Source organism: Poromitra crassiceps, assembly GCF_964638095.1.
Source record: "Poromitra crassiceps genome assembly, chromosome: 8".
Classification (NCBI taxonomy): domain Eukaryota; kingdom Metazoa; phylum Chordata; class Actinopteri; order Beryciformes; family Melamphaidae; genus Poromitra; species Poromitra crassiceps.
Window position 1 is genome coordinate 43482411 of NC_139629.1, and position 22715 is coordinate 43505125.

Consider the following 22715-nt stretch of genomic DNA (forward strand, 5'->3'; position numbering starts at 1 on the left):
GGTAGCCCAGCTCTGATGGTTGGGACTGGGGGATGGAGAAAGAGGCTCGGGTGCCGTCCACCTTCGCACGGCAGATGGCATCCAGGATGCCCAGTGTGTCACACATACCTGACGTGAGACTGGGGACAAACGCAGACACACGGTGTGAAATGGCAGAAAGGTCACACGCAGTAGCACTCATGTCCATGCAGTGGAATACTATCAACAGTGTACCATGATAACAGAAACACCTTAAGAGAGAATAAATCCTCTAAAGCAGCGGTTCCCAGCTTTTTCCAACTCAGGGCCCACTTGAAAATCTCAAAACTGTTTGCGGCCCACCTCCGACCCCAATAAAAAAATATAGAGGCCAATATAATGCTTTCTCAGAGCACTTTTTATTTTCCACTGTCACTAAAACAGCATCTCAAACATGTTGCAGCATTTTCAGTGTTACAGTTTTGAAGGAGCTGTCCATGCAGTAATTTAAAAAAAAAAGTTTTAATGTTAAAAAAAAATCTAATGATTTGGCTGCTTGACAAAATTATCGAAATGGGTGTACCAATTTCCCCCCAAAGAATAGAAGAATAGGTAAACCGCATGTAGCATAAATATCAACCAAGTACCGTAATTGTTTCAAACAGAAATCGGAGCCTTCTCAAAACTCCACACTGTCCTACCTCAGAGAAGACGTATGCAGGATCCCGTCACCAAGACTTTCAGAGGGGAACGATTTCTTGACACTCTGTTGAGAAGACAAATATCAACAGAAAAAAATGAGATCAAACCACCTTTTGAGAAGGTATACACCCATTATATACAGTATCATAACCACACATTTGACATTATTTCACACTGGTTCTCTTACCTTCAAAACACCAACTAATAGACAGCAGTGACAGAATCCATCTCGAACCATTTCCAATCAAACGGCTAACATTTAGATTCCCTACAGCAACTGCATAACTTGAAATTCTCAACACAGGCCACTATTGGTATACTAGCTCTTTTAAAATGTATGTGAACTTGTGGAACTATGCAGAATAGGTGGCATGTCCCTTAACAATTACTGGTACCTCTAGGTTGTAGAAGGACTGGACGTTCCTCAGGGCACGCTCCAGGGAACTGACTTGATTGGAGAGCTTCAGGGTTCTGTCCTGCAGCTGTCTGTTCTCCACCTCCAATACATGGACCCTAAAACAGCCGTGCATAGTTACGTCACACGAACGGACCAAAGCCAGCGTTTCCCACCCCATAGACTTTACTTGGGCAGGCCGCCCAGGTATATTAACGGTAGATGTAAAAAAAGAAAAGAAAAAAAAAAGTATTTTTAAATATTTTGCATTTCACAATGCACACAACATTCAGAAGTGAACTAAAATTATCAATAGGATCTTGGGAAGCAACGGTTTTGTACAGTGCTGCAGAGATATAGTCGATATCTACTTTCCTATAATATCGCTTCTATCTCAAGAGATGCTAGTGAGTCACTATAGCATTAGCTTTGAGTCTGCCCTCAGTCCACAAAGAAGAAGAAGTAGAGCTGGGGAGAGCTGGACAGACAGCAAGACTCACAAGGCGGACATTTTTGGACAAATAAACTGTGACGACCATATTGTCACGGCATTTATGAGTTATCAGTGTGTATGATAGATGTGAACAGCCGTTTAACGTTACTGTTCCCTCCCCCCAATTTCCCCCTGCTGCCCCGGTCGCTGATCCACCCCTTCTGCCGATCTGGGGAGAGCCGTAGACTAGCACCATGCTTCCTCCGACGCATGCGCAGTTGCCAGCCGCTTCTTTTCAACTGACAGCGGGGAGCTTCACTGGCAGGACGTAGCACGTGGGAGGATCACGCTATTCCCACCAGTTCCCTTCCACCCCGAACAGGCACCGCAACTGACCAGAGGAGGCGCTAGTACAGCGACCAGGACATATACCCCTAATCCGGCTTCCCACCCGTAGACAGCCAATCCTGCCAGTATGGACGCCCAGCCAAGCCGGAGGTAACACGGGGGCGCGAACCTGCGACCCTCATGTTAGTAGGCAGGGAATCTACCACTACACTACCCGGATGGCCTACTGTGTGTTGTTGACCCTGAGCAACACTAGTCATAATCTTAGAGGTTAAACAAAGAAGTATGGCCCCTTTTCTTTCTCTCTTCCCTCCTCCATGAGGCTAATTTAACCAACTTTCAGCCAAAAGAAAAAAACACAGGTTTGCAGGAATCAAACGGAATGTCCTTAAAAAAATAATTCATGATTCAAAGTGAATTCCAAGCTATAATACCTGTGTTGGACAGTGGAGGCGGTCCTCAGGCCGTTGCTGCCCATCTCCTCTGCCTCGCTCATCTTCCTCAGCAGCTCTCTCTTCTCCGCCAACAGCTTCTCATTTTCCTCCATCACTGTATGGATCCACTCCTTCTCCTGGATGCCAACAGGGAGGAATAGAGAGGAAGAGGGAGACAAAGAGTTATAATGATAGTTATAATGATAGCCCCCTCTCTCTATATTGCATACTGTGGCAATAAAAGTGATTCTGATTCTGATTCTAAATGGAATATTGTGTGCCATTTAGCCAGGGGATCCATCCCCATTGCATCTTTAGAACAGTGACAGGATTGCCTAGTGCCAGAGCCAGGTGTCTGACCTTGTGTGAGAGGTTGGAGGCCAGTGCCAGGTCGTTCTCCAGTTTCTGGATAATTCGGTCTCTCTGTGCTGTGGCCTTCAGGAAGATGTGCTTGGCCTGACGCAGCTTGGTCTTGTGCTGACACTGCTTTTCAATGTACTTCCTGAAGTCAAAGGAAAAGCACCAAAAAGTTAAAACAGGAAAAAGCAAGAAAAAATGGAGGATGTCCCCCCCCCCCCCCCCTCCCATGTTGATCCATTGATCGTCTATGAGACACCGCCTGAATGTATAGACGCATTGGCCACTAGTGGCCACGTCATAAAAACTGAGATCCAGAAGGAAAGAAAGTCTGTGAGTGTGGTGTGATTCTGACCTGATGTGTGTGTCCAGTTGGAGGAGCACCTGCTGCAGTTCCCCCTGTACTCTTTCACACTCCTGCTGACTGGACACCAGCTCCTCCTGCAGCTTGTGGTAGGCCTTGTGAGTGTCCCTCTCCTGGAGGGAATGTAATACAGATTTCAATCTATATTTAGAAAAGATAACGGATAAAACCAATCGTGATTAAATCTGCCTCTGACTGACTCACAACCCTGAGGACAAAGAGTGACATCACTGATGACATGACATCACTCACTGATGACCTCACAATTGCTCGTTACATCACTGAGGATATCACTGCTGACATCACAATCACTCGGCGACAGCTGGCTGCCGGCCTAAATCTGGTGTCAGTGAGTGATGTCATCAGTAATATAATCAGTGAGTGATGTCATCAGTGATGTAACTCGAGCATTTTGAGGGTTTTGAGTCAGCTTCCTTCCGACCTTCAGACAGAGCCAGATGTATGTCGCACTAAGAGCGCATTGAGGAAAAGAAATGCAAACATTTTGTTCACTTGAGAAGTGGAAGGCACTGCCTGTCTAGTAGGAGATACAGTCGAAACATTTGGCAATATTGGTGATATGATCAGTGATTTCTGACAGACACTGATGATGTCATAGACATTGTGACATCATCAGTGATGTCATAAATCCTTCCCTGCAGAGGCTATATACACTCGGTGTCCAAACAGCGAAACAATGGCAGATGACCAGAGCTCTCAACCCTGGTCAATTGACAAGGATGACTATGTCCTTAATGAGGTGATAGGGAGTGGCGCCACAGCAGTGGTGCAGGTAGCATACTGTGTGCCCAGAAAGGAGAAGGTGGCCATCAAACGCATAAAGGCGGAAAAGTGTCAAACTAGCTTGGATGAGCTCACGATAGAGATCCAAGCTATGAGCCATTGCCACCACCCAAACACTGTCTCTTACTACACCTCCTTTGTGGTGAAAGATGAACTCTGGGTGGTGATGAAGCTACTCAGTGGTGGCTCAGTGCTGGACATGATCAAGCATATCATCTCCCGTGGTGAGCACAAGACCGGCGTGCTGGATGAGGCCAGCATAGCCACCATTCTTAAAGAAGTCTTGGAGGCGCTGGACTACCTGCACAAAAACGGGCAGATTCATCGGGATCTGAAGGCTGGAAATATTCTTCTTGGAGATGATGGCTCAGTTCAAATTGCAGACTTCGGTGTGAGTGCCTTTATAGCAGTTCATGGAGACATGACCAGGAAGAGGGTTCGTAAGACGTTTGTGGGGACGCCATGTTGGATGGCCCCTGAGGTCATGGAGTCAGTCCGGGGGTATGATTTCAAAGCAGACATCTGGAGTTTCGGGATAACAGCCATTGAACTGGCCACTGGCTTTGCACCATATCACAAATTCCAACCGATGAAGGTGCTGATGCTGACGTTGAAGAACGTCCCTCCCTGTCTGGAGACGGGCATCACGGACAAGGAGATGGTGAAGAATTATAGCAGGTCCTTCAGGAAGATGATCTTCCTGTGTTTACAGAAAGATCCGGAGAAAAGGCCAACTGCCGCTGAATTGTTGAAGCACAAATTCTTCACAAAAGCCAAGAACAATGAGTACTTGCAGGAGAAGCTTGTACAGAATGGCCCAACAATAACGGAACGATCGAAAAAGGTTCGTCGCGTGCCGGGTTCGAGCGGTCGACTTCACAAGACGGAGGACGGCGAGTGGGAGTGGAGTGACGACGAGCTGGACGAGGAGAGCGAGGAGGCCAAGGCTGCTGTGGCATCTCTCCGGTCACCCAGAGTGAAGGAATTTGGACATTTGGAGATTTTGGACGAGGATTCTGATATTTTGCAGCCCCCTGGTGCAGCACAGCAGAACGTTGATGACATTGACCAGACAGGGGGCGACACTTCATTACAGGTCCACATCCAGACAGACAGCGCTGCACTGGACCCACCTGCAGCCAACGACAACTTTCCCATCAAACTGGTGCTGAGGATGAGGGATCTGTGTACCAACACACTCAATGACATCCTTTTTGAGTTCATGCCTGGCACAGACTCGGCTAACGGCGTTTCGCAGGAGATGGTCTCGGCACGTATGATTGATGGGAGGGACTTAGTCATTGTTGCTGCCAATTTGCAAAAGATCGTTGATGATCCTCAAAACTATCCAAGTGGTGTGACCTTTACACTGGCATTGGGCTTGGATGATTCGGAAATTCCTGATGAGGTCGAATTAAAAGGATTTGCAAAGCTCAGCATCAAAGCAAATGCCACCGAGATGATGTAATACCCACTGATGATATCATGCGTCACAATCGAGTGATGATGTCATATGCACTGATCGATTCAAGATTCACTTTAATAGTAAGTAATCAGATTACAGGGGGCGGGGTAGGCTCTTATTCAGCCTGAGCCTTCACATGCCCCTGCTTGGGAAGTAATTGTGATGTCATCAGTTATGTCACTTATCTGCTAAATGGTAGCTTGATGCCACCATCAGTCAGCCAGTCATTCATAATGTCACGGAAAGGACACTTATCTCACAAGTCCCCAAGCAGGGGCATGTCGAACTTTAGCTGGATGTCACGACTGATGATATCACAATTTATATAACCTCATTAGCATATTGTGGGGGGCCTTGTGTGAAGTGACATCATCGGTCTGTATGAGTTCTCATGTTGTCACAATGGCTCTGTGCATAAGTGATTTATGACAGACATTGATTATTGTCATAGAGATTGTCACATGATCATAAATAATGATCTCATCAGCGATGATCTCATCAGTTATGTCACTTATCCCCTAAAATGGTAGCTGGATGTCACCATTGGTGTTAAGCAATGATGTTATAAACCTCGTAATCATTTATGAAGTCATGATCGTGATGATGTCATGGCGCCATCATGTCATCTCCTTATTTGTTACTCTCATTGTGATGGCATCGCGACTTGTTCCCTTTGTGATGTCATCGGTGCACATCAGTGTATATCCTATATCACTGATGATATCACAATTGTTTCAGTGACATTGTTAGTGATATCACATTTGATCTCTTGGCCGCTCCTCTGTCTCTCTCCCCCATAGACACAGATGGGTCAAACAGCTCACAAAACGCTTTTGACTGATGCGGAAAAAAAAATGCAGAAAATCGAACCTGTTCCGAAAAGTAATGACGGACGAAGGTTTCGGAGTCAGTGTGCAAACGTGAGTGATGAGGTATTTCTTTTTAAACGTGCAACAATTTCGGACGAAATATATGGACTTGGTGTGCAAAAGCCTTAAGGTCTCATTATAGTCGAGCAAGGCAGATCACGTGCGCACTGCACGCTGGGGCCGATGCTTTTATAGTCAGAACGGCAGCCAAGTGATCACAACAGCCCATGAAAAGTCACAATGAAACGCTATTATGTGCAGTACGGAGTGCGCTTTCACTCTCAAACGACCGTGTATCAGCACATGAATGAATCACCAAACTTGTTTTTACTGAATAGCCGTTTCAGTTCTCAGTCCTGATAGCCTGCTTTTAATCTCTCTCAACACAACACATTTACTTGTTGAAATGACTAAAAACGGTTGAAAATCAAGGTTTACCACATGGGTCAAGAAATGTGGCGAAAACACAGCTGTGTTCAGGGCTCAGTGGCTCGAAAGCGTCCATGTTTGGAGAGAAGCCGTGCGGAGTGTCACGCTGCTAGAAAAATCTTCAGGTACACGCTGTGCGGCTGCGGGGGCGTGCCCAACACATTGACGTAATTTTTGTCTCGCGAGTCGCGGCCCTCGCTCCTCCCCCGTGCCTGGCGCGGCGCGGCGGCCATAAAACAAGCTTTAAGCATTTATCAAGTACTAGTATGAACTGAATCACGGCTACCATCGAATATAATGTGAGACAAGCTTAGGAGTTAAAACTGCCTCAAAAATATCCAAATATGGTGTTGCAAAAGCGATAAGGTCTGATGAACCTGTGCAGGGTGTTCCTCACCTCCTCTCTGATCTTGCTGTGTTCGGCCTCCAGTATAGCCAGGCGCGTGTCCAGCTGCTGGGCGCGGTGGCTGAGCTCAGAGTTTGTCCTGGTCAGTGAAGCCTCCTTCAGTCTCAGGGATCGCACCTGTTGCTGCAACTCCTCCTCGCGCTGCTCCAACAGCTTCCTGGGAGAGGAATGGAGAGTGTCAACAATGATGCTTGGCATGATTTGACACCCTTAGAGAGTGTTATATTCTCCAATATCTGTTTGGAAACAACCCGTGACAAAGCTGAACTAGCACAACTTCCAGAGCTCAGGATGAAACGCTAACAAGGGATCTATCTACGGTACTACTGCGGTCAGTAAAACACTTAAGTGCGCGCGGTGTGGCCATTGTAGTTGGTTGTGACCTGGTGATGTGCTCCTCTTGCTGCTGGGCTCTCAGGGCTGACAAGGTGTCAGACAGGTCCCTGCTGTCCCTCTCCAGGCGGATGCTCTCCCCGGCCCGGGCCTCCTCCACACGCACACGGTGCTGGGCATTCTTCAGCTGCTGCTGCAGCTCCAACACCTGGCATGGGATGAATCAGTCAGTCAGTCAGTCAGACAGACAGACAGACAGACAGACAGACAGACAGACAGACAGACCCAGACACACAGACAACACCAGCTTCTTCCCCCCTCAGCTCATAACAGTCGTCATCGCTTTTTTTGTATGATGCTTTATGCACTCATCTCATAGCCGCCGAGCCGGAACTTCCAGTTTTCTTCAGGAAGGTACTTCCGCCATGTATTTGCTTCGTAAATTACAATGTCTTGTAATTAGGTATTCACAGCGAAAGCGAATGCTGGGAAACCTATTGTTCTTATTCTTATACGCTAAACTTTCTTCTTCTAATGGCTTTCTGGCAGACTGAATGCCTTGCGGGCACGCCACACATTCTAATGCAAGCACAGAGAAGAGAAGGGAATCTATCTAACTCGTCTTACTCTCGGGAAGATGGTAAATAGGCGAATCTCCCAAAATGTCTGTGTTTTTCCTTTAAACCACAGTAGGGGAAGTAATCAGTCAAAACACTTTGGGTATAGGTTTTGGTTGGATTGTAAATCCGAGGACTCGGGGCCCTCCATGGCACACGATCGCCTATCCCTGGTCTACGCTTTTCCCCCACACTGACCTTCTTGTCGGCAGCAATGAGCCGCGCCCTCTCGGCTTGCAGCTCCTCCTGCAGGCTGGTGGTGGTGTTGCGGCTTGTGGCGCTGCGTGCCAGCTGCAGCTCCAGCTCCCTCAGTCTGTGCTGCTGCCGCTCACACTCGGCCGCCTGGCCCTGGACGCTCTGCTCCACCTGGACCAGCTTGGTCTGGGCCTGCTTCAGCTCTGCACAAAGCTGAAGGAAGCACATGATACAAGTAAACACTAATAACTGTATAAATATTGAGGACTATATTTAACCGCACTTTCCTTAAAGTGATAATATGGAAGATTTCAGTTTTGCTCTCTTGGGTGACACCTATTGGCAATAAGTGGTAATTGCAGGTGAGATCCAAACAGCGTGATTATGTGACATTACTCTGTTTGTTCGGCCATAGTAACCAACCGTAATGCTAGCAGAGACTGGAAAAAAGTAGCTTGTTATGTTATCCCACTTCGCACAAGAGTTGTCGGGAACCTACAGTAACCGGCAGAGTGAGTCTATTGTGTTAGCTCCGCCCACCCTGTGAACCTACAGTAACCTACAGAGTGAGTCTGTTGTGTTAGCTCCGCCCACCCTGTGAACCTACAGTAACCTACAGAGTGAGTCTGTTGTGTTAGCTCCGCCCACCCTGTGAACCTACAGTAACCTACAGAGTGAGTCTATTGTGTTGGCTCCGCCCACCCTGTGAACCTACAGTAACCTACAGAGTGAGTCTGTTGTGTTAGCTCCGCCCACCCTGTGAACCTACAGTAACCTACAGAGTGAGTCTGTTGTGTTAGCTCCGCCCACCCTGTGAACCTACAGTAACCTACAGAGTGAGTCTATTGTGTTGGCTCCGCCCACCCTGTGTCACCACAGACACCAAGTTCATAAATGCTGCAATACTGAAAATGAAAATGCAAAGGCTTCCATCAATGGGCCATAGGCTCAATCACCCATTGTGTTAACTCACTATCAGATAGAGAGTGACTTAACAGACATTTATTTAGATGAAAATCTTCCGTATTATCACTTTAACAACATTGCAAACGGCTGTAAAATAGAAGGAACTAAACAAACAACAATCTGCTATAACAAATGGGTGATTTGTGCCTATAGCTCAGCAAACTTCAGGGACAAAACACTAATCTTACAGCATAAAAGCAATAAGGTTAATGCAAGTTTATAAGCCCTTGTGTTTTTTATATATGTTTTCTGTTGCATGGTAAAAGAAAGTGGAGAGAGTTGTGTGGTAAAGTAAAATCGACAGGAGAGATATTTCCTCGCGGTTGTTCATAAGTTGATGTAATTCTTTACACATTGGCTGATGCTGATGAACATTCAGAGTGAAGCGGCCGACTCAATGATTAAAGCAATGACCTTCAGTGGCACTCGGGACATCTCAGCCTGCTGGAGTTAAATGCCAACCTTGAGCTTTTCCTGGTCCAGCAGGGTGTTGTGTCTCTTCAGGTCCAGGTTCTTCTCCCTCTCATAGCGCAGCTCTCGCTCTGCCGATGTGAACAGGCTCTGGGCTCTCTGCAGGTCCTGCTTCAGCTGCTTAGCCTCCTCTGCCTTCTGGCTCAGCACTGAGTCCTGGGACTGAGAGAAAAATGCCAAAGGTATTGGCTCGACAGGAGAGAACGCGAGCGAGCTTGATTTGATTAGAAGAAATGTTGAGGTGAACTGTGGCAACACTGAAGCTGTGTTCACACCGAGATATTTATTTTTCGCTCTGTCGCTCGATTCAACCCTTTGGAATCGCTCTGTCGCTGTGTTTAAATCGCTCGTCAACAGGCACACGAATTGACGGGCTTCTGGGGGCTATAACGTTACGCAATGTCATGATGTTTGTCCACTACGAGCCACCGTAGTTGTTTACAAGCTAAGCCTATCAGCGTGCTCCTAACGCGAGCTCTATACCGGTAGTACAGACTTCACTTCATGTCAGCTGTCAGCCTGACAATCAGCTGTCAATGCGGTTTGTTGCCACACAATAAACCAGCGGTTTGTTCCAAGCCAGTGTGATCCTTGACTCGCTCTCACACGGCAGCCAATCAGCGTTGAACAGCGAGCGACTGATGCCAGCGTAATTTCGCTCGAGTTGGGATATTTCATCTCGGGCGACGAGCGAATTTTCTCCCTATCGCTCTGTCTCTGTCGCTCGGACGCCCAGCGATTTTTCTCCTGGGCGATATACGCTCAATCTCTCGTTTGCATTGACTTTGTATGTAAACTCGATGCCAGCGAAAAGCTTTAATAGGTCGGTGTGAACGCAGCTTGAGACCACGTTAGGATGTGTTAAGGATGCGCTGAGATACTTGTAAGGACCTTGGTGCGTGCCTGGGCTTCATTGACCTGTGCCTGCAGGGCCAGTTGGTGCTGAGAGGCCAGCTGCTGCTCCTCCTCCAGAGTGGCCTGCAGATGACTCAGCTCCCGCTTCAGACAGAACAACTAAAAACACAATACAGACAGCCATCAGAAGTCTAGATGGTACGTAATGTCACAACATGCATCAAAACCAATATCAGAAAGTTTTTTAGATTTTTGGTTTAGAAGTAGGAATTCTCTTATCACTTATCCACCCCGCTGCCCTAACTTCTATACATCCGTACAGCTTTGCAGGCGTGCAGGACGATTTCAGATTTGTACCGTTCCAAAAAATGAACCATCTGTACCATGCTCTCCTGTTACCTGATCAAAGCCCTCGTCCTCGCTCCTCCCCGCTGGACTGGGGCTGGACTCTTGGTGAGCCGTGTGTGGTTGGGGGCGGGGCTCCTGGCTGCTGCTGGATGCCTCCAGTCTAGACGAGAGCTGTTCCCGCTGCCACTGGAGCTGCTTGTTGAGGCGCTCCACCTCCAGGCCCATCCTCTCTCTTTCCCCCTCAGCCGCCAGCTTCTCCTGGACACTGCAGCTCAGCTGGGCCTGGAGCTCCGCCTTCTGCCGCCGCTCAGTCACCATCTCGTCCCTGGACAGTACGCACATGTATGGGGGGGGGGGGGGGAGTAAGCAAGTAAGGCTGAAAAAGGCACATTTATATACTGTGAATATGGTATGTGTGAATCTAGTAGAGATAGTTAAAAAAGTGTTTGTCGTCGGAGTAAATCACATGATCAATTAATCCCGCCTTGTTATTGGCTAAGAAGCAAGATAGCTGTGGCGAACCAGTACGCAGCATTGCCATCGCTTCTCTCTCCCATCTCCATGGCAACCCACAACAACGCTGCACTGATCAGCACCTCAGTGTATTGTGCGCTATCTTGAGGCTGGCGAGTTCAGCGGTCAGCCGGTCCGTCTGCTGTCGGAGCTGGTCCGCCTGCAGCCTGCTCTCCCTCAGGTCCTCCTGGGTCCAGCCGCTGTCCTTGTGGCGCTCGAGCTCGCTCTGCAGCCGGGTCTGGGCGCGCTCCAACTGGGCCACCTGAGAGGGGCGGCGGAGGGACAAAGACAGAGGGATGTAGAGGGGAACGGACACATTTTTCACATCCTGTATATATGCTGTAAATTCACATTGCACATAAACGCATTAGGTATTCTCATCCTTTTTTAAGGCCTCATTTGTTTATATTGCATTTATCTTGATGTCGTTACAATGCCAATTTATTTTCACACTACATATTTCATATTTGTCCATCAACTTTTATAATCTATATTTTCTTTGTCTCAGTATGTTCGACAGTTGTTATTTTGCACTCTGCATTCCTGCTGCCATGTATATATTGTCATTTTTGCTTAATTCATATTTCTACTTCAGAGAATGAGAGATTTATTTCACTGGCAAGTTCCATATAAAGATCATGACTAAAAAACTAACCCCCACGCATTTCGGCGTCAGAGTTAAGGCTTTTAAGATCCTTGATGAAAGAAAGATGCCAACCATGTTCTGTTTGTGTAGAGCACTTGCCAATGAAATAAAGGCATTCATTTTTTCCACTTCAAGTTGAGTGCCTTGGCTCCTCTCACCAGCTTAAATGGAGTATTTGTACCCTCTGCCAAAGGGCACCTTCTTGCTCGGCACAGCTGTTAGCTCTCCACTCCTATGGACCCTTCTCACGGGGGCCATTTTTTTGTGTCGAAAAAGCAGGGTAAACACAGGTGCAAGCAAAACACTAATGAGGGTTTCCATCTTCCATGATTGGAAGTTGGAAACCCTCATTAGTGTTTTGCTTGCGCCTGTGTTGATTCTGCCTTTTCGACACAAAATGGCCCCCGTGAAAAGGGTTGATTGGTCTCAAATTCTTCTCTCTTTTTTTTCTACTTAAATATTTCCTGTATGCTATTACTATTTACCGCTGCAACAACACAACTTCCCAAGAGTTTCATCTTATTTTATAAAGGACTCCTATGTAAGGTATATTAGTAACAGCAAGTTCACGCATAAATTCAACATGCAAACCTTTTCCTCGAGAACTGCCTTCTCGCCCTTGACCTGGGTGAGGCTCTTGATGAGAGTTTTCCCTTGTTGGCACTCGGTTTGAAGACTGTTGACCTCCATCCTCAGCTTCTTCAGCTCCCTCTCACCTATCTGCAAAGCCTTTGGTGTGCACAGTCACAATGATGCACAGTCACAATGATGCACAGTCACAATGATGCACAGTCACAATATGACGCACAGTCACAATGATGCACAGTAAGAGAAATAGTGTAGTTAGTAACAGGTTACCATTGACATGATAAATAATATTTATAAATACACGACACGAAACAACATCATAGCGGACGTGCATGAGGTCATGAGGCACTGTTTCCTGTTTTTATGGTCGCTGTTTTGGTTGCAGTCACCACTCTAGTGCATGTTGCAGTGCTGATTTTTTTTTTTACACTTCCAAGCGAAACAGTATTGCTTCACATTATGACTACACTTCCTTGAGTTTTAGACAGAAATTTGGCAAAATAAAAAAATATATATATATCAGCAGTGGTATTGTTCTTGCTCTGGCGAGGCACTACTAAATCAAGAGGAAACACTGGATAAGCATGGACTTACCTCCTTGTCCTTTTTGAGGGCGGCCTGGGCGGCGCCGAGGTCGACCTCCAGCTGTTTCCTCCAGTCCTTCTCCTCGGTCAGACGAGCCTCTAGCAGAGCCACTCTCTCCTGGCTGCCGCCCCTCAGCTGCTCACCACAGACCACAAAACAGTCCAACTTTTTATGTGCAGTATGGAGCCAAACGATTTGAATTATATAACCAATTTTTATGTACCAACATTTAATAACTGTAGCTGATGGTCAATGTTTAATTTAAGATTCCATTTGAAGCCAGATGTGATTCAAGCGGGGGATATTTGGACTGGTGCTTCCTCTCATTTGCAGCAGTGGTGCATGTCCTTCCCTGTCTTGGTTACATTTATAGTTTATAACCTATTTTATCCTAATTTAAAATAAATTTAAGCCTTAGGACTACACAGCTTTTCAGTTTTAGATGGAGGTTTGACTAAATGATAGTGATTTTCATTTGCCATTTTGCCGAGGTGAAGTTGTAGTGTTCTTGTTTTGTGGTGGTGGTGGTGATGTGAAGTTGTAGTGTTCTTGTTCTGTGGTGTTGGTGATGTGAAGTTGTAGTGTTCTTGTTCTGTGGTGGTGGTGATGTGAAGTTGTAGTGTTCTTGTTCTGTGGTGGTGGTGATGTGAAGTTGTAGTGTTCTTGTTCTGTGGTGGTGGTGATGCATCACTATGAAATTAACACAAAGGAAAAACTCATGTTCAAGAGTGAATGTTGGCTAACCTGCTGTAAGTAGCACTCCTCTTTCCCGTCTTCTCCGTTCTTCAATAACTTGTCCTGGATGCCCGGCTTCCTCAGCTCTGCCTCCAGGCTTTTGATCTGCACAGCCATGCAGGTCATTAGAGACACAGTAAGCCTAGCGCCAGACTCAATTATATTGTCAGATGGATTCTAGTCAAGGACTGGGATTATTTCATGTCTGGGAAAGCTGTTTTTCTTCGATTTCTCAAGTATGAACTTGATTTTCTAACACGACTCATATGCTATGTATTGCTCAATTCTCAAAACCAAAATATTTATCAATAAATAATTCATCAACCAAATAATTTGTATTCATTCATTCAGGAACTTTCATACAGATTTTCTCAGCACGGACTTTAAAGGCCGCCTCCAGTCAGTTTTCCTACCTGTATAAGCGTTTGTGTTCTATGAAAACCTTCTAATATTTTTATTATTTGCATATTTGTACCTCATCTGATTTTCGCTCCTTCGTTCCACGACAACATCATGGTTGCACCGCAAAAAAGCAGATGAGCTTCGTCTCTTGCTTTCATTATAGTCTTTGTTTGCGCTACAGCGGGAGGGAACGGAAACAGTATGGCCGTCCTGGCTGTATCTCCTCCTAATCATATTGTTTAGAATCCACAATATTGCTAGATTATCAACAAACCGGCCAACAGATACCAAAGCTGATGGGCTCAATGGAAAGAGCGTGACTCGAACTGGTTAACAGTTACGGTATATCAAATTGGTCATTCAGTGCTGTTTTGAGCACAGCAAACATTGTTACAGCAGCAGGCAGTGGGCTTAGCTAAGGTAACTAACAGCTCGCTAGCTAGCATACCAGGTTGCCCACAGTCTCAGTCTCTGGTCAGACCTGAATTGACATGACGTATCACTAGTGGTCCATTGAGGCATACTGTATGTCATCACCCCTTTTAGCAACAGCTTTTCTTTTCTTTTTTTACTTTGAGCACAAAATTAGGTTATTTGTCAAAGAAATACTGCCAAACAGTGTGGTTAATGAACAGACCAGGACTCAGAAACACATGAAATATCTTAAAAATGACCAAATACACTGGAGGGGGGCCTGAAGCTGCTCCTCACCCTCCTGTGCATTCCCTCCAGCTCTCCGTCGTGGCGCTGCCTCTCCTCCTTGCTGGCGTTCTGGGCCTCTCCCAGCAAGGCCTCCAGCTCCTCGTTCCTCTCCACAAGCTCGTCGTGGTCCTTACGTTGCCTCTGCAGGCGCCGCTGCAGCTCCCGCAGCTGCACCAGCCCATCCTCCACCATCTCACGACACCTGGCCGAGGGACAGCAGAGAAAGGGAGAGAGGACCGGGGAGGTATGGGGAGAGAGATGGTGATTCACGTCAAGAGTAAAGTCAAGCATTCGTTTATCAGACTTTGAACCAGAGAGCAGGTGATGAGGAGGAAGCTTTACCGTTTATGAATGGGATCCTTGTCCTCAGCTGACGAGCCAGCCAGGTTGTTTTGAGGCTCACTGCCAATGCTCTTGTCCTTTTGATCCCCTGCTCTCACTACAGCGTCTCGGTCTGCGTCTTTCTTTGCCAACTACACAAACATAATGTAATGTAATGCACTGACGATTAGGCCAAAGGTATTTATCAGTGCAGTACCAAACAACGCCATGTTGCTACAATAACTTTAAGAGTTTGTATTTATTTAGTACTTATATTCAGTAAATACTAACCACCTCCAGGAGATTTTTCTTCTCAGAGTCTAAGGTGCGCACTCTGTCCCTCAGAGCTCTGATCTCAACATCTAGCCTCTCGTTGCGCTCCTTGGCTCTGTGCAGCTCCACCATATCTGGGGAGGGACATACAGTAAATGAAGATATTAGAACATCTAGTATCAGACATGAGATGTACTCTATCCCCCCCCCCCCCTCCGCCTTTTGCATATTCTTATAGGCATTATGAAGATCATATCTATCCACAGTGGCTGGTAAGTTCCAAAATTCCCCTGGCACTTCTACCATTTTTTTTCAAGCCGACTAGAATTTTAGAATAGAAAAAATAAAAATAACAAATCCAAATAGTGCCTGGTGTTAGCTTCAAATTAATGAATTTAAAGTTGAACTCTCTCACCACAGTGTTTCAGTTTGTCCACCTCCTTCCTCAGTTGCTCCACTTCTTGACCTGTTCGCTCCAGCTCAGGTCCTGAATGAGATTAGAAATATATTTTCAGTTATGTATAATGTTTATGCCTTTGATAGCACCGTTTCTCATGTTTACAATCACTTCCTGCGATTGGCTGTTGTCACAGTCAGATCGCTCATGGATTGGTTAATAATGTCTGTCAATCAAAAGTGGGCGAAGCTTACGTAGATGCCGAAGCCGATATAGAGGCTATAGAAGTTTTGCCCTCCCTCTGACCTCAACCAAAAGTAAAGATGATGACAGCCAGTTGCTATGGTAGAGTCACTATTAAGTTTATTACATGTGTCTATGTTTATAACCGTCTTTTGTTTTCGTGTTGAATCCGCACTAAACTAAAATGAGATCATTCACCGAGACGGAGCGCTGGTGAACCAGAAGTGTGAGCTGGCGAGAGATGAGTTGGCCCACTATAGTCTCGTAGTAGCCAGCCGTAGATACGATACATCTACACTACGTCTGGAACACAACTCTTCAAAAGTGGTTAACGCCCGGCCCCAAGACAAAAAAAAAAGAGGCGTGACAGACATATGAATTGACCAACCACGGATGGCATGCCGGACTTCCATAAATGCTCAGCCAATCAGATTTCGCCGCGGGATTCCTGTTGGCGGAACCTGGAAAATTGACTTGTGATTCCAAACCTCCATCTGACGTAAGGCGCTGGGTCTCACCATGTGAGACTAGGCCTACGCTAATCAGGTAAGCTTTGTTCACTCTAGTCTTGACAGCCTGTTTCATAGTATGTTCAAGGCGACCACGCTTGCTGGAAGCCTAGACGAAAAGAGTGCCTAAATAGTAAATATTGATGCTCAGAGCAATCTGCCTCCTAAATTAATCACAACTAAATCCTGGCAACATTTCAGTCCTGGAAGATGTTGGAGCTCTGTGGACATGAATATGTTTTCTGGACCTGAGACCAAGACAGCAAGCCAGGTATGGAGCTAAGGGACATGAGCTGTGTCTGCAATGGTGGGCTATGATCACCCTAACCCTTAAGTCCACTTTGAAAATGTTTTGACATACAGCTGAATAGGCATTCAATGTCATCTGGAGTGTGTTTTACCCAAAAGTATACAAATTAATCATCCGACAATGTGAACAATGAGTATACAATCATGCCTTCACCTGTGATTGATCTTTAGGCAATAATATTTAAAAATGTTGGATCAAAATCTAAAAATAGACTCATATGTGTTCATCTAATTCTGTTGCTTCAAATCTTTGCAACCTTACCGCTGAGTCCCGGGTTGTTGTTCCTGGCAGCATCCAGTTCGTTGGTGAGCCTGCGGATGTCCTGGTGAGCCATGGCCAGCCTCCTAGATGCCTCCTCCAGGTCCCGCTCCAGCCGCTGGCGCTCACCTCGCTCCTGGGAAACCTCCAGAGTGTGGACCTGATGGAAAAAGAATGAGACAAGAGGCTGGAGTGGGAGGAGTACAGCAATTGAGGAGCTTCTTAGTTAGATTGGGTGATGCAAGTGGCCCAGCGTGCGGTGTTGTCAGGGACATGCGTTTTGAGGTTGAGGTTGTAGGCCTGGAGGAAAAAAAGGGGGTTGCATTCCCATATCTTAGCATTAGGATACACCTGTGAAGAGACAACTGGCCTAGTACTAGGCTACATGCTGTTGCCTGTGACATGCCGTTACCGTTTCTCCCTTCCACCCTTTTCGAGCACTAATCAATATTAGAATATTCAATTGACAGATGCGTTAGTGGGACTAGCAATGCAATATGTTTATATATATATATATATATATATATATATATATATATATATATATATATATATATAGGTCATGCTGATGTCAAAGTACATCGTCAGAGAGGCCATTTACACCTGGCGTTAACATGCGTTTTCTGCCATCAGATTGCAATCAGATTGTACTTGACAACATTAACCTGATTCCATTTACACCTGGCGTTAACATGTGTTTTCTGCCATCAGATTGCAATCTGATGGAAGAAATGGTTGTCCTCTCAATCCGCATAAAGTTGCTGTATCCAGATTGAGAGGACACATTGCATTTACACTTGTGTTCAATGTGTACACAATGCATCCCTGACCACCTCCGGAGGTGGTTTGGCCGATCAGATTGCAATCCTTCTTCAATGCGTTTTGGGGGTGTTTACACCTGGCATTTCAAGTGATAAAACGCAATCTGATTGCAATCTGATCACAGAAAACGCATGTTAGCACCAGGTGTAAATGGCCTCAGAGTGAAATGAATAAAAAAATAAAATAGCATTGCTCAAGCCAATCAATAGTGTCTGAACTCTGAAGACAATCCAAGTTGTGGGTTTTAGTTAGTTAGTATTAGCTGTACAGGGGGAACCTACAGGGGCACCATTGTGTTTGCTCTGACCAGACCTGCGCAGCCCAAAAAGCTTCTTCCATGGACTCTGCGATGAACACTGCTGAGAGGAGAGAATCAGTGTGCATAGAGTAACATCAATACATGTCAAACATACGTGTGCTTTAAACTGGAATCAATTTGGTTGCTCTTTCCTTCACAACTTCAATTCAACCTAAACTAGTCCATACCTGGGGATGCGCATGCCACAACTGTGTGCAGAATTGGGGGGGGAATCTAATAAACGGCTTAATTTGGGAAATTGAAAAACCTGCTTCGTCAGTCCATGTCAATGCCCAATGCCCTTGTGCACTGCAGTTTCATATTGAGTTTCATATGCCGTTTTCTGAGTGAACATTTGTCAAGTGTTGACGTTTATGTGTGAGACTGAGTGCAATCGTGATCCCCCCCCCCCCTTTTTTTCAATCAGATGATCAACAGTGTGTGATGGTTAAGCTTTTATTTTGATGGCAAAACCTCTTCTTCTGTCATTATAGTTAGCTTGATACAATTATGGATGCTGGAAAAACTTTTTCCCCCAGGATGGCGACGGCATGTCCTGCCCGCGGTCTTTTTCCCCCTGATGGCAAAGGCATAAAAAAAATCTGCTTTGTCAGTCCCTGCCTATGCCAATACTCAATACCCATGTGCAGGTTCAGATTGATTGGCCAACCCACTGGGGAGATAAATTGGTTCAGACAGACAGGACAGTTTCCTTCTTTGCAGCGTTTGCTAATACAAACTGCCAGGAAATAAACGGGTCCAAACTGTTCCCTAGCAACAGAACTCCAGTGAAACCGTCGACAGTAGGATAGGATAGATTGAAAGGTGTGAGAGGTTATACAGTAGTACTATGACTAAAGTAGAGCTGCCTCACCTTGGTAATGTTATCTTTGGTCTTCTGCATGTCCTCCCTCTGCTGCCGTAGTTCCTCCCCCATGGTGTGGCGGATGTGCTCCACCTCCTCCTGTCCAAAGATCAGACAGGGACAGCGAGAGTGAATATCAGTTCGCTGAATTTATATGTTCTTTGTATTTGCATTGGATTCCTAAAAAGTCATACATACAGCCTTTGCATATGTTCATTTACATTTTTATGAGACTGACGCTTCAAACCATATTATCTACAATAATTCACTGTTTATGACAGTAGAGGTTTTGAACCATCAGCCGAAACATGATATTCACACTCCAAATGATTGGAATTAACGACACAACAGTATGCACGTTGGCTATTGAAAACATTTCAAACTGGACGTGTATGGTTCTTCATATGAATGCTCTCTCTCTGAAGAATTCACATCCTTGGGAACCCTCCTGTCCTTTGACACAGGCCGGTGCTGTACCTGGAGGTGGACCTCCCTCAAGTTGCCAGTGAGCTCCTGGGGGTCCAGGCTCCTCTCAGCGGCCTCCAGTCTCTCCAGCAGCGTGGCCCTCTCCACCAGCAGGTAAGCCACCTGCTCACTGGGGCTGCTCAGTCCCATCTCCCCTAGGTCCTCCTGTGCCAGCATCTCCGCCAGCTCCTTGCTCTGGTTCTCTGGAAGAGAGCGAACACAACACATTCGATTTGAAATGACACCAATGGTAATAAAAGTGTAGCAACGACTTCACAATCCATTTCATTTGCCAAGCAAACGATGCATTTGGATAATTGATGCTCACACATGATAAGACAGCAGGATTGACACAAGGTAACAACAAGACATCAAGTATAGTGAAGAACAGATGTAATGCATGACACCAGACAACATAAACACAAGTATCCAAATCCCCAGAGCTGATGCAGTGTTAAGAGATTCACAGACAGATGTGACACATTTCAAAACATCTATATCAATATGGCAACTACTAAACAGTTTGAGGCGTATGTTCAAATCCTCCTGCTTAGGACTTCTGGGAGATCAGACTAGGCTGCAACCCAACGGAAATAACGCTAACATGATACTAGTGGTACAGTGTATGCACCTTGCTGGAGTCTGCTGTGTTGGAGCTCCAGTCGCAGCTGCTCATTGTCCTTCTCATACTCTGCAGTCAGACACTCTCGCTCCTCCAGCAGCCCACGGATATGCTCCACATAGCTCTCCACCTTAGACAGACATTAAAGACAGACATTAAAGAGTGACTCAGCTGGGACTGAGATACCAGTCGGCGCTGTCCTTGAGACTCAGATATGAAGAAGGGCAAGTAATGAAAAAGAAAGGTTCTATTCTATTTATACTGCAATGCATTGCAACTAAATATGGACACTCATTTTGTGCACGATGGAAATTAATCAAATACACAATTTGAGCCTAGTTCAGGGACGGGTGTGAAAATCCCTCAACCTGCTATAGTTATGGGCTATAGCACTTTTATTTTTCTGTTGTTTCAATGAGAGAAAGGAGCGTACTATCTCATACTGTCACCGGGCGTTCACACCAACCACGATTTCACAAATCGTGGCGAGATTACATACAAAGTCAGAGGCCATTTCGCTCCGGGCGGCACGAATGAAGCGAAATTCTGTGCCGTGAATGATGCTAAATTAGCCTCAGCTGCTATTCGCTTGAAAAGACCCTTTTCACGGGGGCCATTTTGTGTAAAAAAGGCAGGGTAAACACAGGTGCAAGCAAAACACTAATGAGGGTTGCCAGCTTCCATGAGTCTAAGTTGGAAACCCTCATTAGTGTTTTGTTTTTTGCACCTGTGTTTACCCTGCCTTTTCGACACAAAATGGCCCCCGTGAAAAGGGTATTTTGAAGTTTTTCAACTTGAGCAAATAATTTGCGCGGTCAAACTTGAGCGAGTACCGTTATTTTCGCTATTGTTGTGAACGTACCATTAGACTGGAAGATTGGGAATCTCCCATCATAAACAAAAAGTTCAAAAGGTGATGATAGTATGATGATGATATGATAAGTGTTGCAACAGTTGGCTAACTGGAATATGAAAACTGTCTCACCTCCTTCATCTCACTGGCCTGCTGAGCGCGTACGGTCTGCAGCTCCTGGGTGGCAGAGTGAAGCTTTGCCTCCCTGCAGAGCAGCTGCCGCCACAGGTGGCGCTGCCGCTCCTCAGCGCTGGCACCGGGAGCCAGGCCATCTTCCTGCAGCCGCACAGCAATCTGGTCCAGCTCCGTCTGCACCTGAGGACCCAGAGGAGGTTTGAATATTTTGGGTCTAAATATCAGACATCGGTATAGTGTTGAATGTTATTATGCAGTGAAATATGGTGTTATTGTAAGTCAATAGGGATCTATCTACAAATTAGGGTTGTCTGTGAAAAGCCTGTTGTCACAGAACACGGATAGACTAAAAAATGCAGCTTGAAGCTCATAACTCTCACTTTCAGAAGGATGGAACAAAACACAAACACAAAACTTGTGAGTAGCCGAGGCGAGAAGATATTGCCTACCATCATAAAACTTTGCTTATCATGTCATATGAATATTCAATTGAAGTGTCATTCAGCCAAAAGATGACAGGCATCTTTTGCTCTAACGCCATAGTATATATTGCATGCATTATGCTGTTATAGACTCCTTTTTCAAGGATGTGCCACACCATGTCTGCAATAGAATTTGCTTATTATTTTTGTCCTAATGCTGAACAATGAGCTTAACACATGCAAGCTGCAAATGACAGTGTGTTAAACATCACAGTTGTCAGTCTAGCTGCAAACTGATCCCTTGCGTGACACATGGGAGAAGGACACAACATAAGAGAGGCATGCCAACGCTAAGCACCTGTTGCTGAATTCAATGCTGTAATTTGCAGACCCTGTAACCTGAGTGGGCCCCTAATTCAACGATTAGAGCACTGCGGGAGAGGTCACCACCGCACTGCTCCAACATGCTGGCTATTGTCTCAACCGGCTGCGATCAAGGGCATCAGGTCTCATGTGCCTTTTGCACGATAACATGACACCAAATTGTCGATGCTTGCTCTTGAAGTGGTGAATTACATGATGGGGCAATCACAGGATTTGTCCGCTTTACCAAGCCACTGGCATGTAAGTTGCAACCAACCATCTGTTCTTTTTTTTTTTTTTTTTACAAAATGTTTTACTTGTTTGGCTGGTGAAATAGTGAAATTGCTTTTTTCCATCAGTCACTGTGGGCAGTGGATGGAAAAGTTAATTACCTGCCCTTATTCGACAACCATCCTATGTCGATATGCCTCTGAGAATAACAAACAAGGTCAAAAACTGTAGTAACTTCAGTAAGTTCAATAGTTGGTGACGTGTTGAACTGAAGTGATCTCAAACTGACTGGCAAATATAAATAAGAAAATTAACAGTTAGGGATGTTACCTCTTCATGATCCATGGTCACACATTAGGTTTGAGGAAGTTGCATCTGTGATGAACTTTTCCCTCGGTGGTGAATCTAA

The 22715-nt window shown here is 45.7% G+C and overlaps 1 protein-coding gene and 1 pseudogene across 2 annotated transcripts in view; one reads left to right on the forward strand and one right to left on the reverse strand.

The window, feature by feature from the left end:
* Positions 1-22715, reverse strand: part of ccdc30 (coiled-coil domain containing 30) — a gene marked incomplete at its 3' end in the record, with an annotated part of 22792 nt that extends 77 nt beyond the window's left edge. The window contains exons 1-27 of the mRNA XM_083641244.1: positions 22637-22715; positions 21288-21470; positions 20312-20432; positions 19693-19883; positions 19225-19311; positions 18334-18411; positions 17234-17390; positions 15929-16000; positions 15535-15647; positions 15262-15392; positions 14929-15121; positions 13825-13920; positions 13090-13218; positions 12499-12636; positions 11345-11523; positions 10800-11073; positions 10437-10559; positions 9537-9707; positions 8112-8321; positions 7347-7504; positions 6955-7120; positions 2982-3103; positions 2630-2771; positions 2270-2406; positions 1056-1173; positions 660-724; positions 1-119 (exon numbers count right to left, since the gene is read on the reverse strand). The exon at positions 1-119 is cut by the window's left edge and continues 77 nt beyond it. Of these exons, the coding sequence (XP_083497370.1) occupies positions 1-119; positions 660-724; positions 1056-1173; positions 2270-2406; positions 2630-2771; positions 2982-3103; positions 6955-7120; positions 7347-7504; positions 8112-8321; positions 9537-9707; positions 10437-10559; positions 10800-11073; positions 11345-11523; positions 12499-12636; positions 13090-13218; positions 13825-13920; positions 14929-15121; positions 15262-15392; positions 15535-15647; positions 15929-16000; positions 17234-17390; positions 18334-18411; positions 19225-19311; positions 19693-19883; positions 20312-20432; positions 21288-21470; positions 22637-22651 (3688 nt within the window). The 5' untranslated portion in view covers positions 22652-22715. The remainder of the gene's footprint in view (positions 120-659; positions 725-1055; positions 1174-2269; positions 2407-2629; positions 2772-2981; positions 3104-6954; positions 7121-7346; positions 7505-8111; positions 8322-9536; positions 9708-10436; positions 10560-10799; positions 11074-11344; positions 11524-12498; positions 12637-13089; positions 13219-13824; positions 13921-14928; positions 15122-15261; positions 15393-15534; positions 15648-15928; positions 16001-17233; positions 17391-18333; positions 18412-19224; positions 19312-19692; positions 19884-20311; positions 20433-21287; positions 21471-22636) is intronic.
* On the forward strand, positions 3688-5262 carry LOC310781602 (serine/threonine-protein kinase OSR1 pseudogene; annotated as a pseudogene). The gene has a single exon. The product of its transcript is annotated as a serine/threonine-protein kinase OSR1 pseudogene (transcript).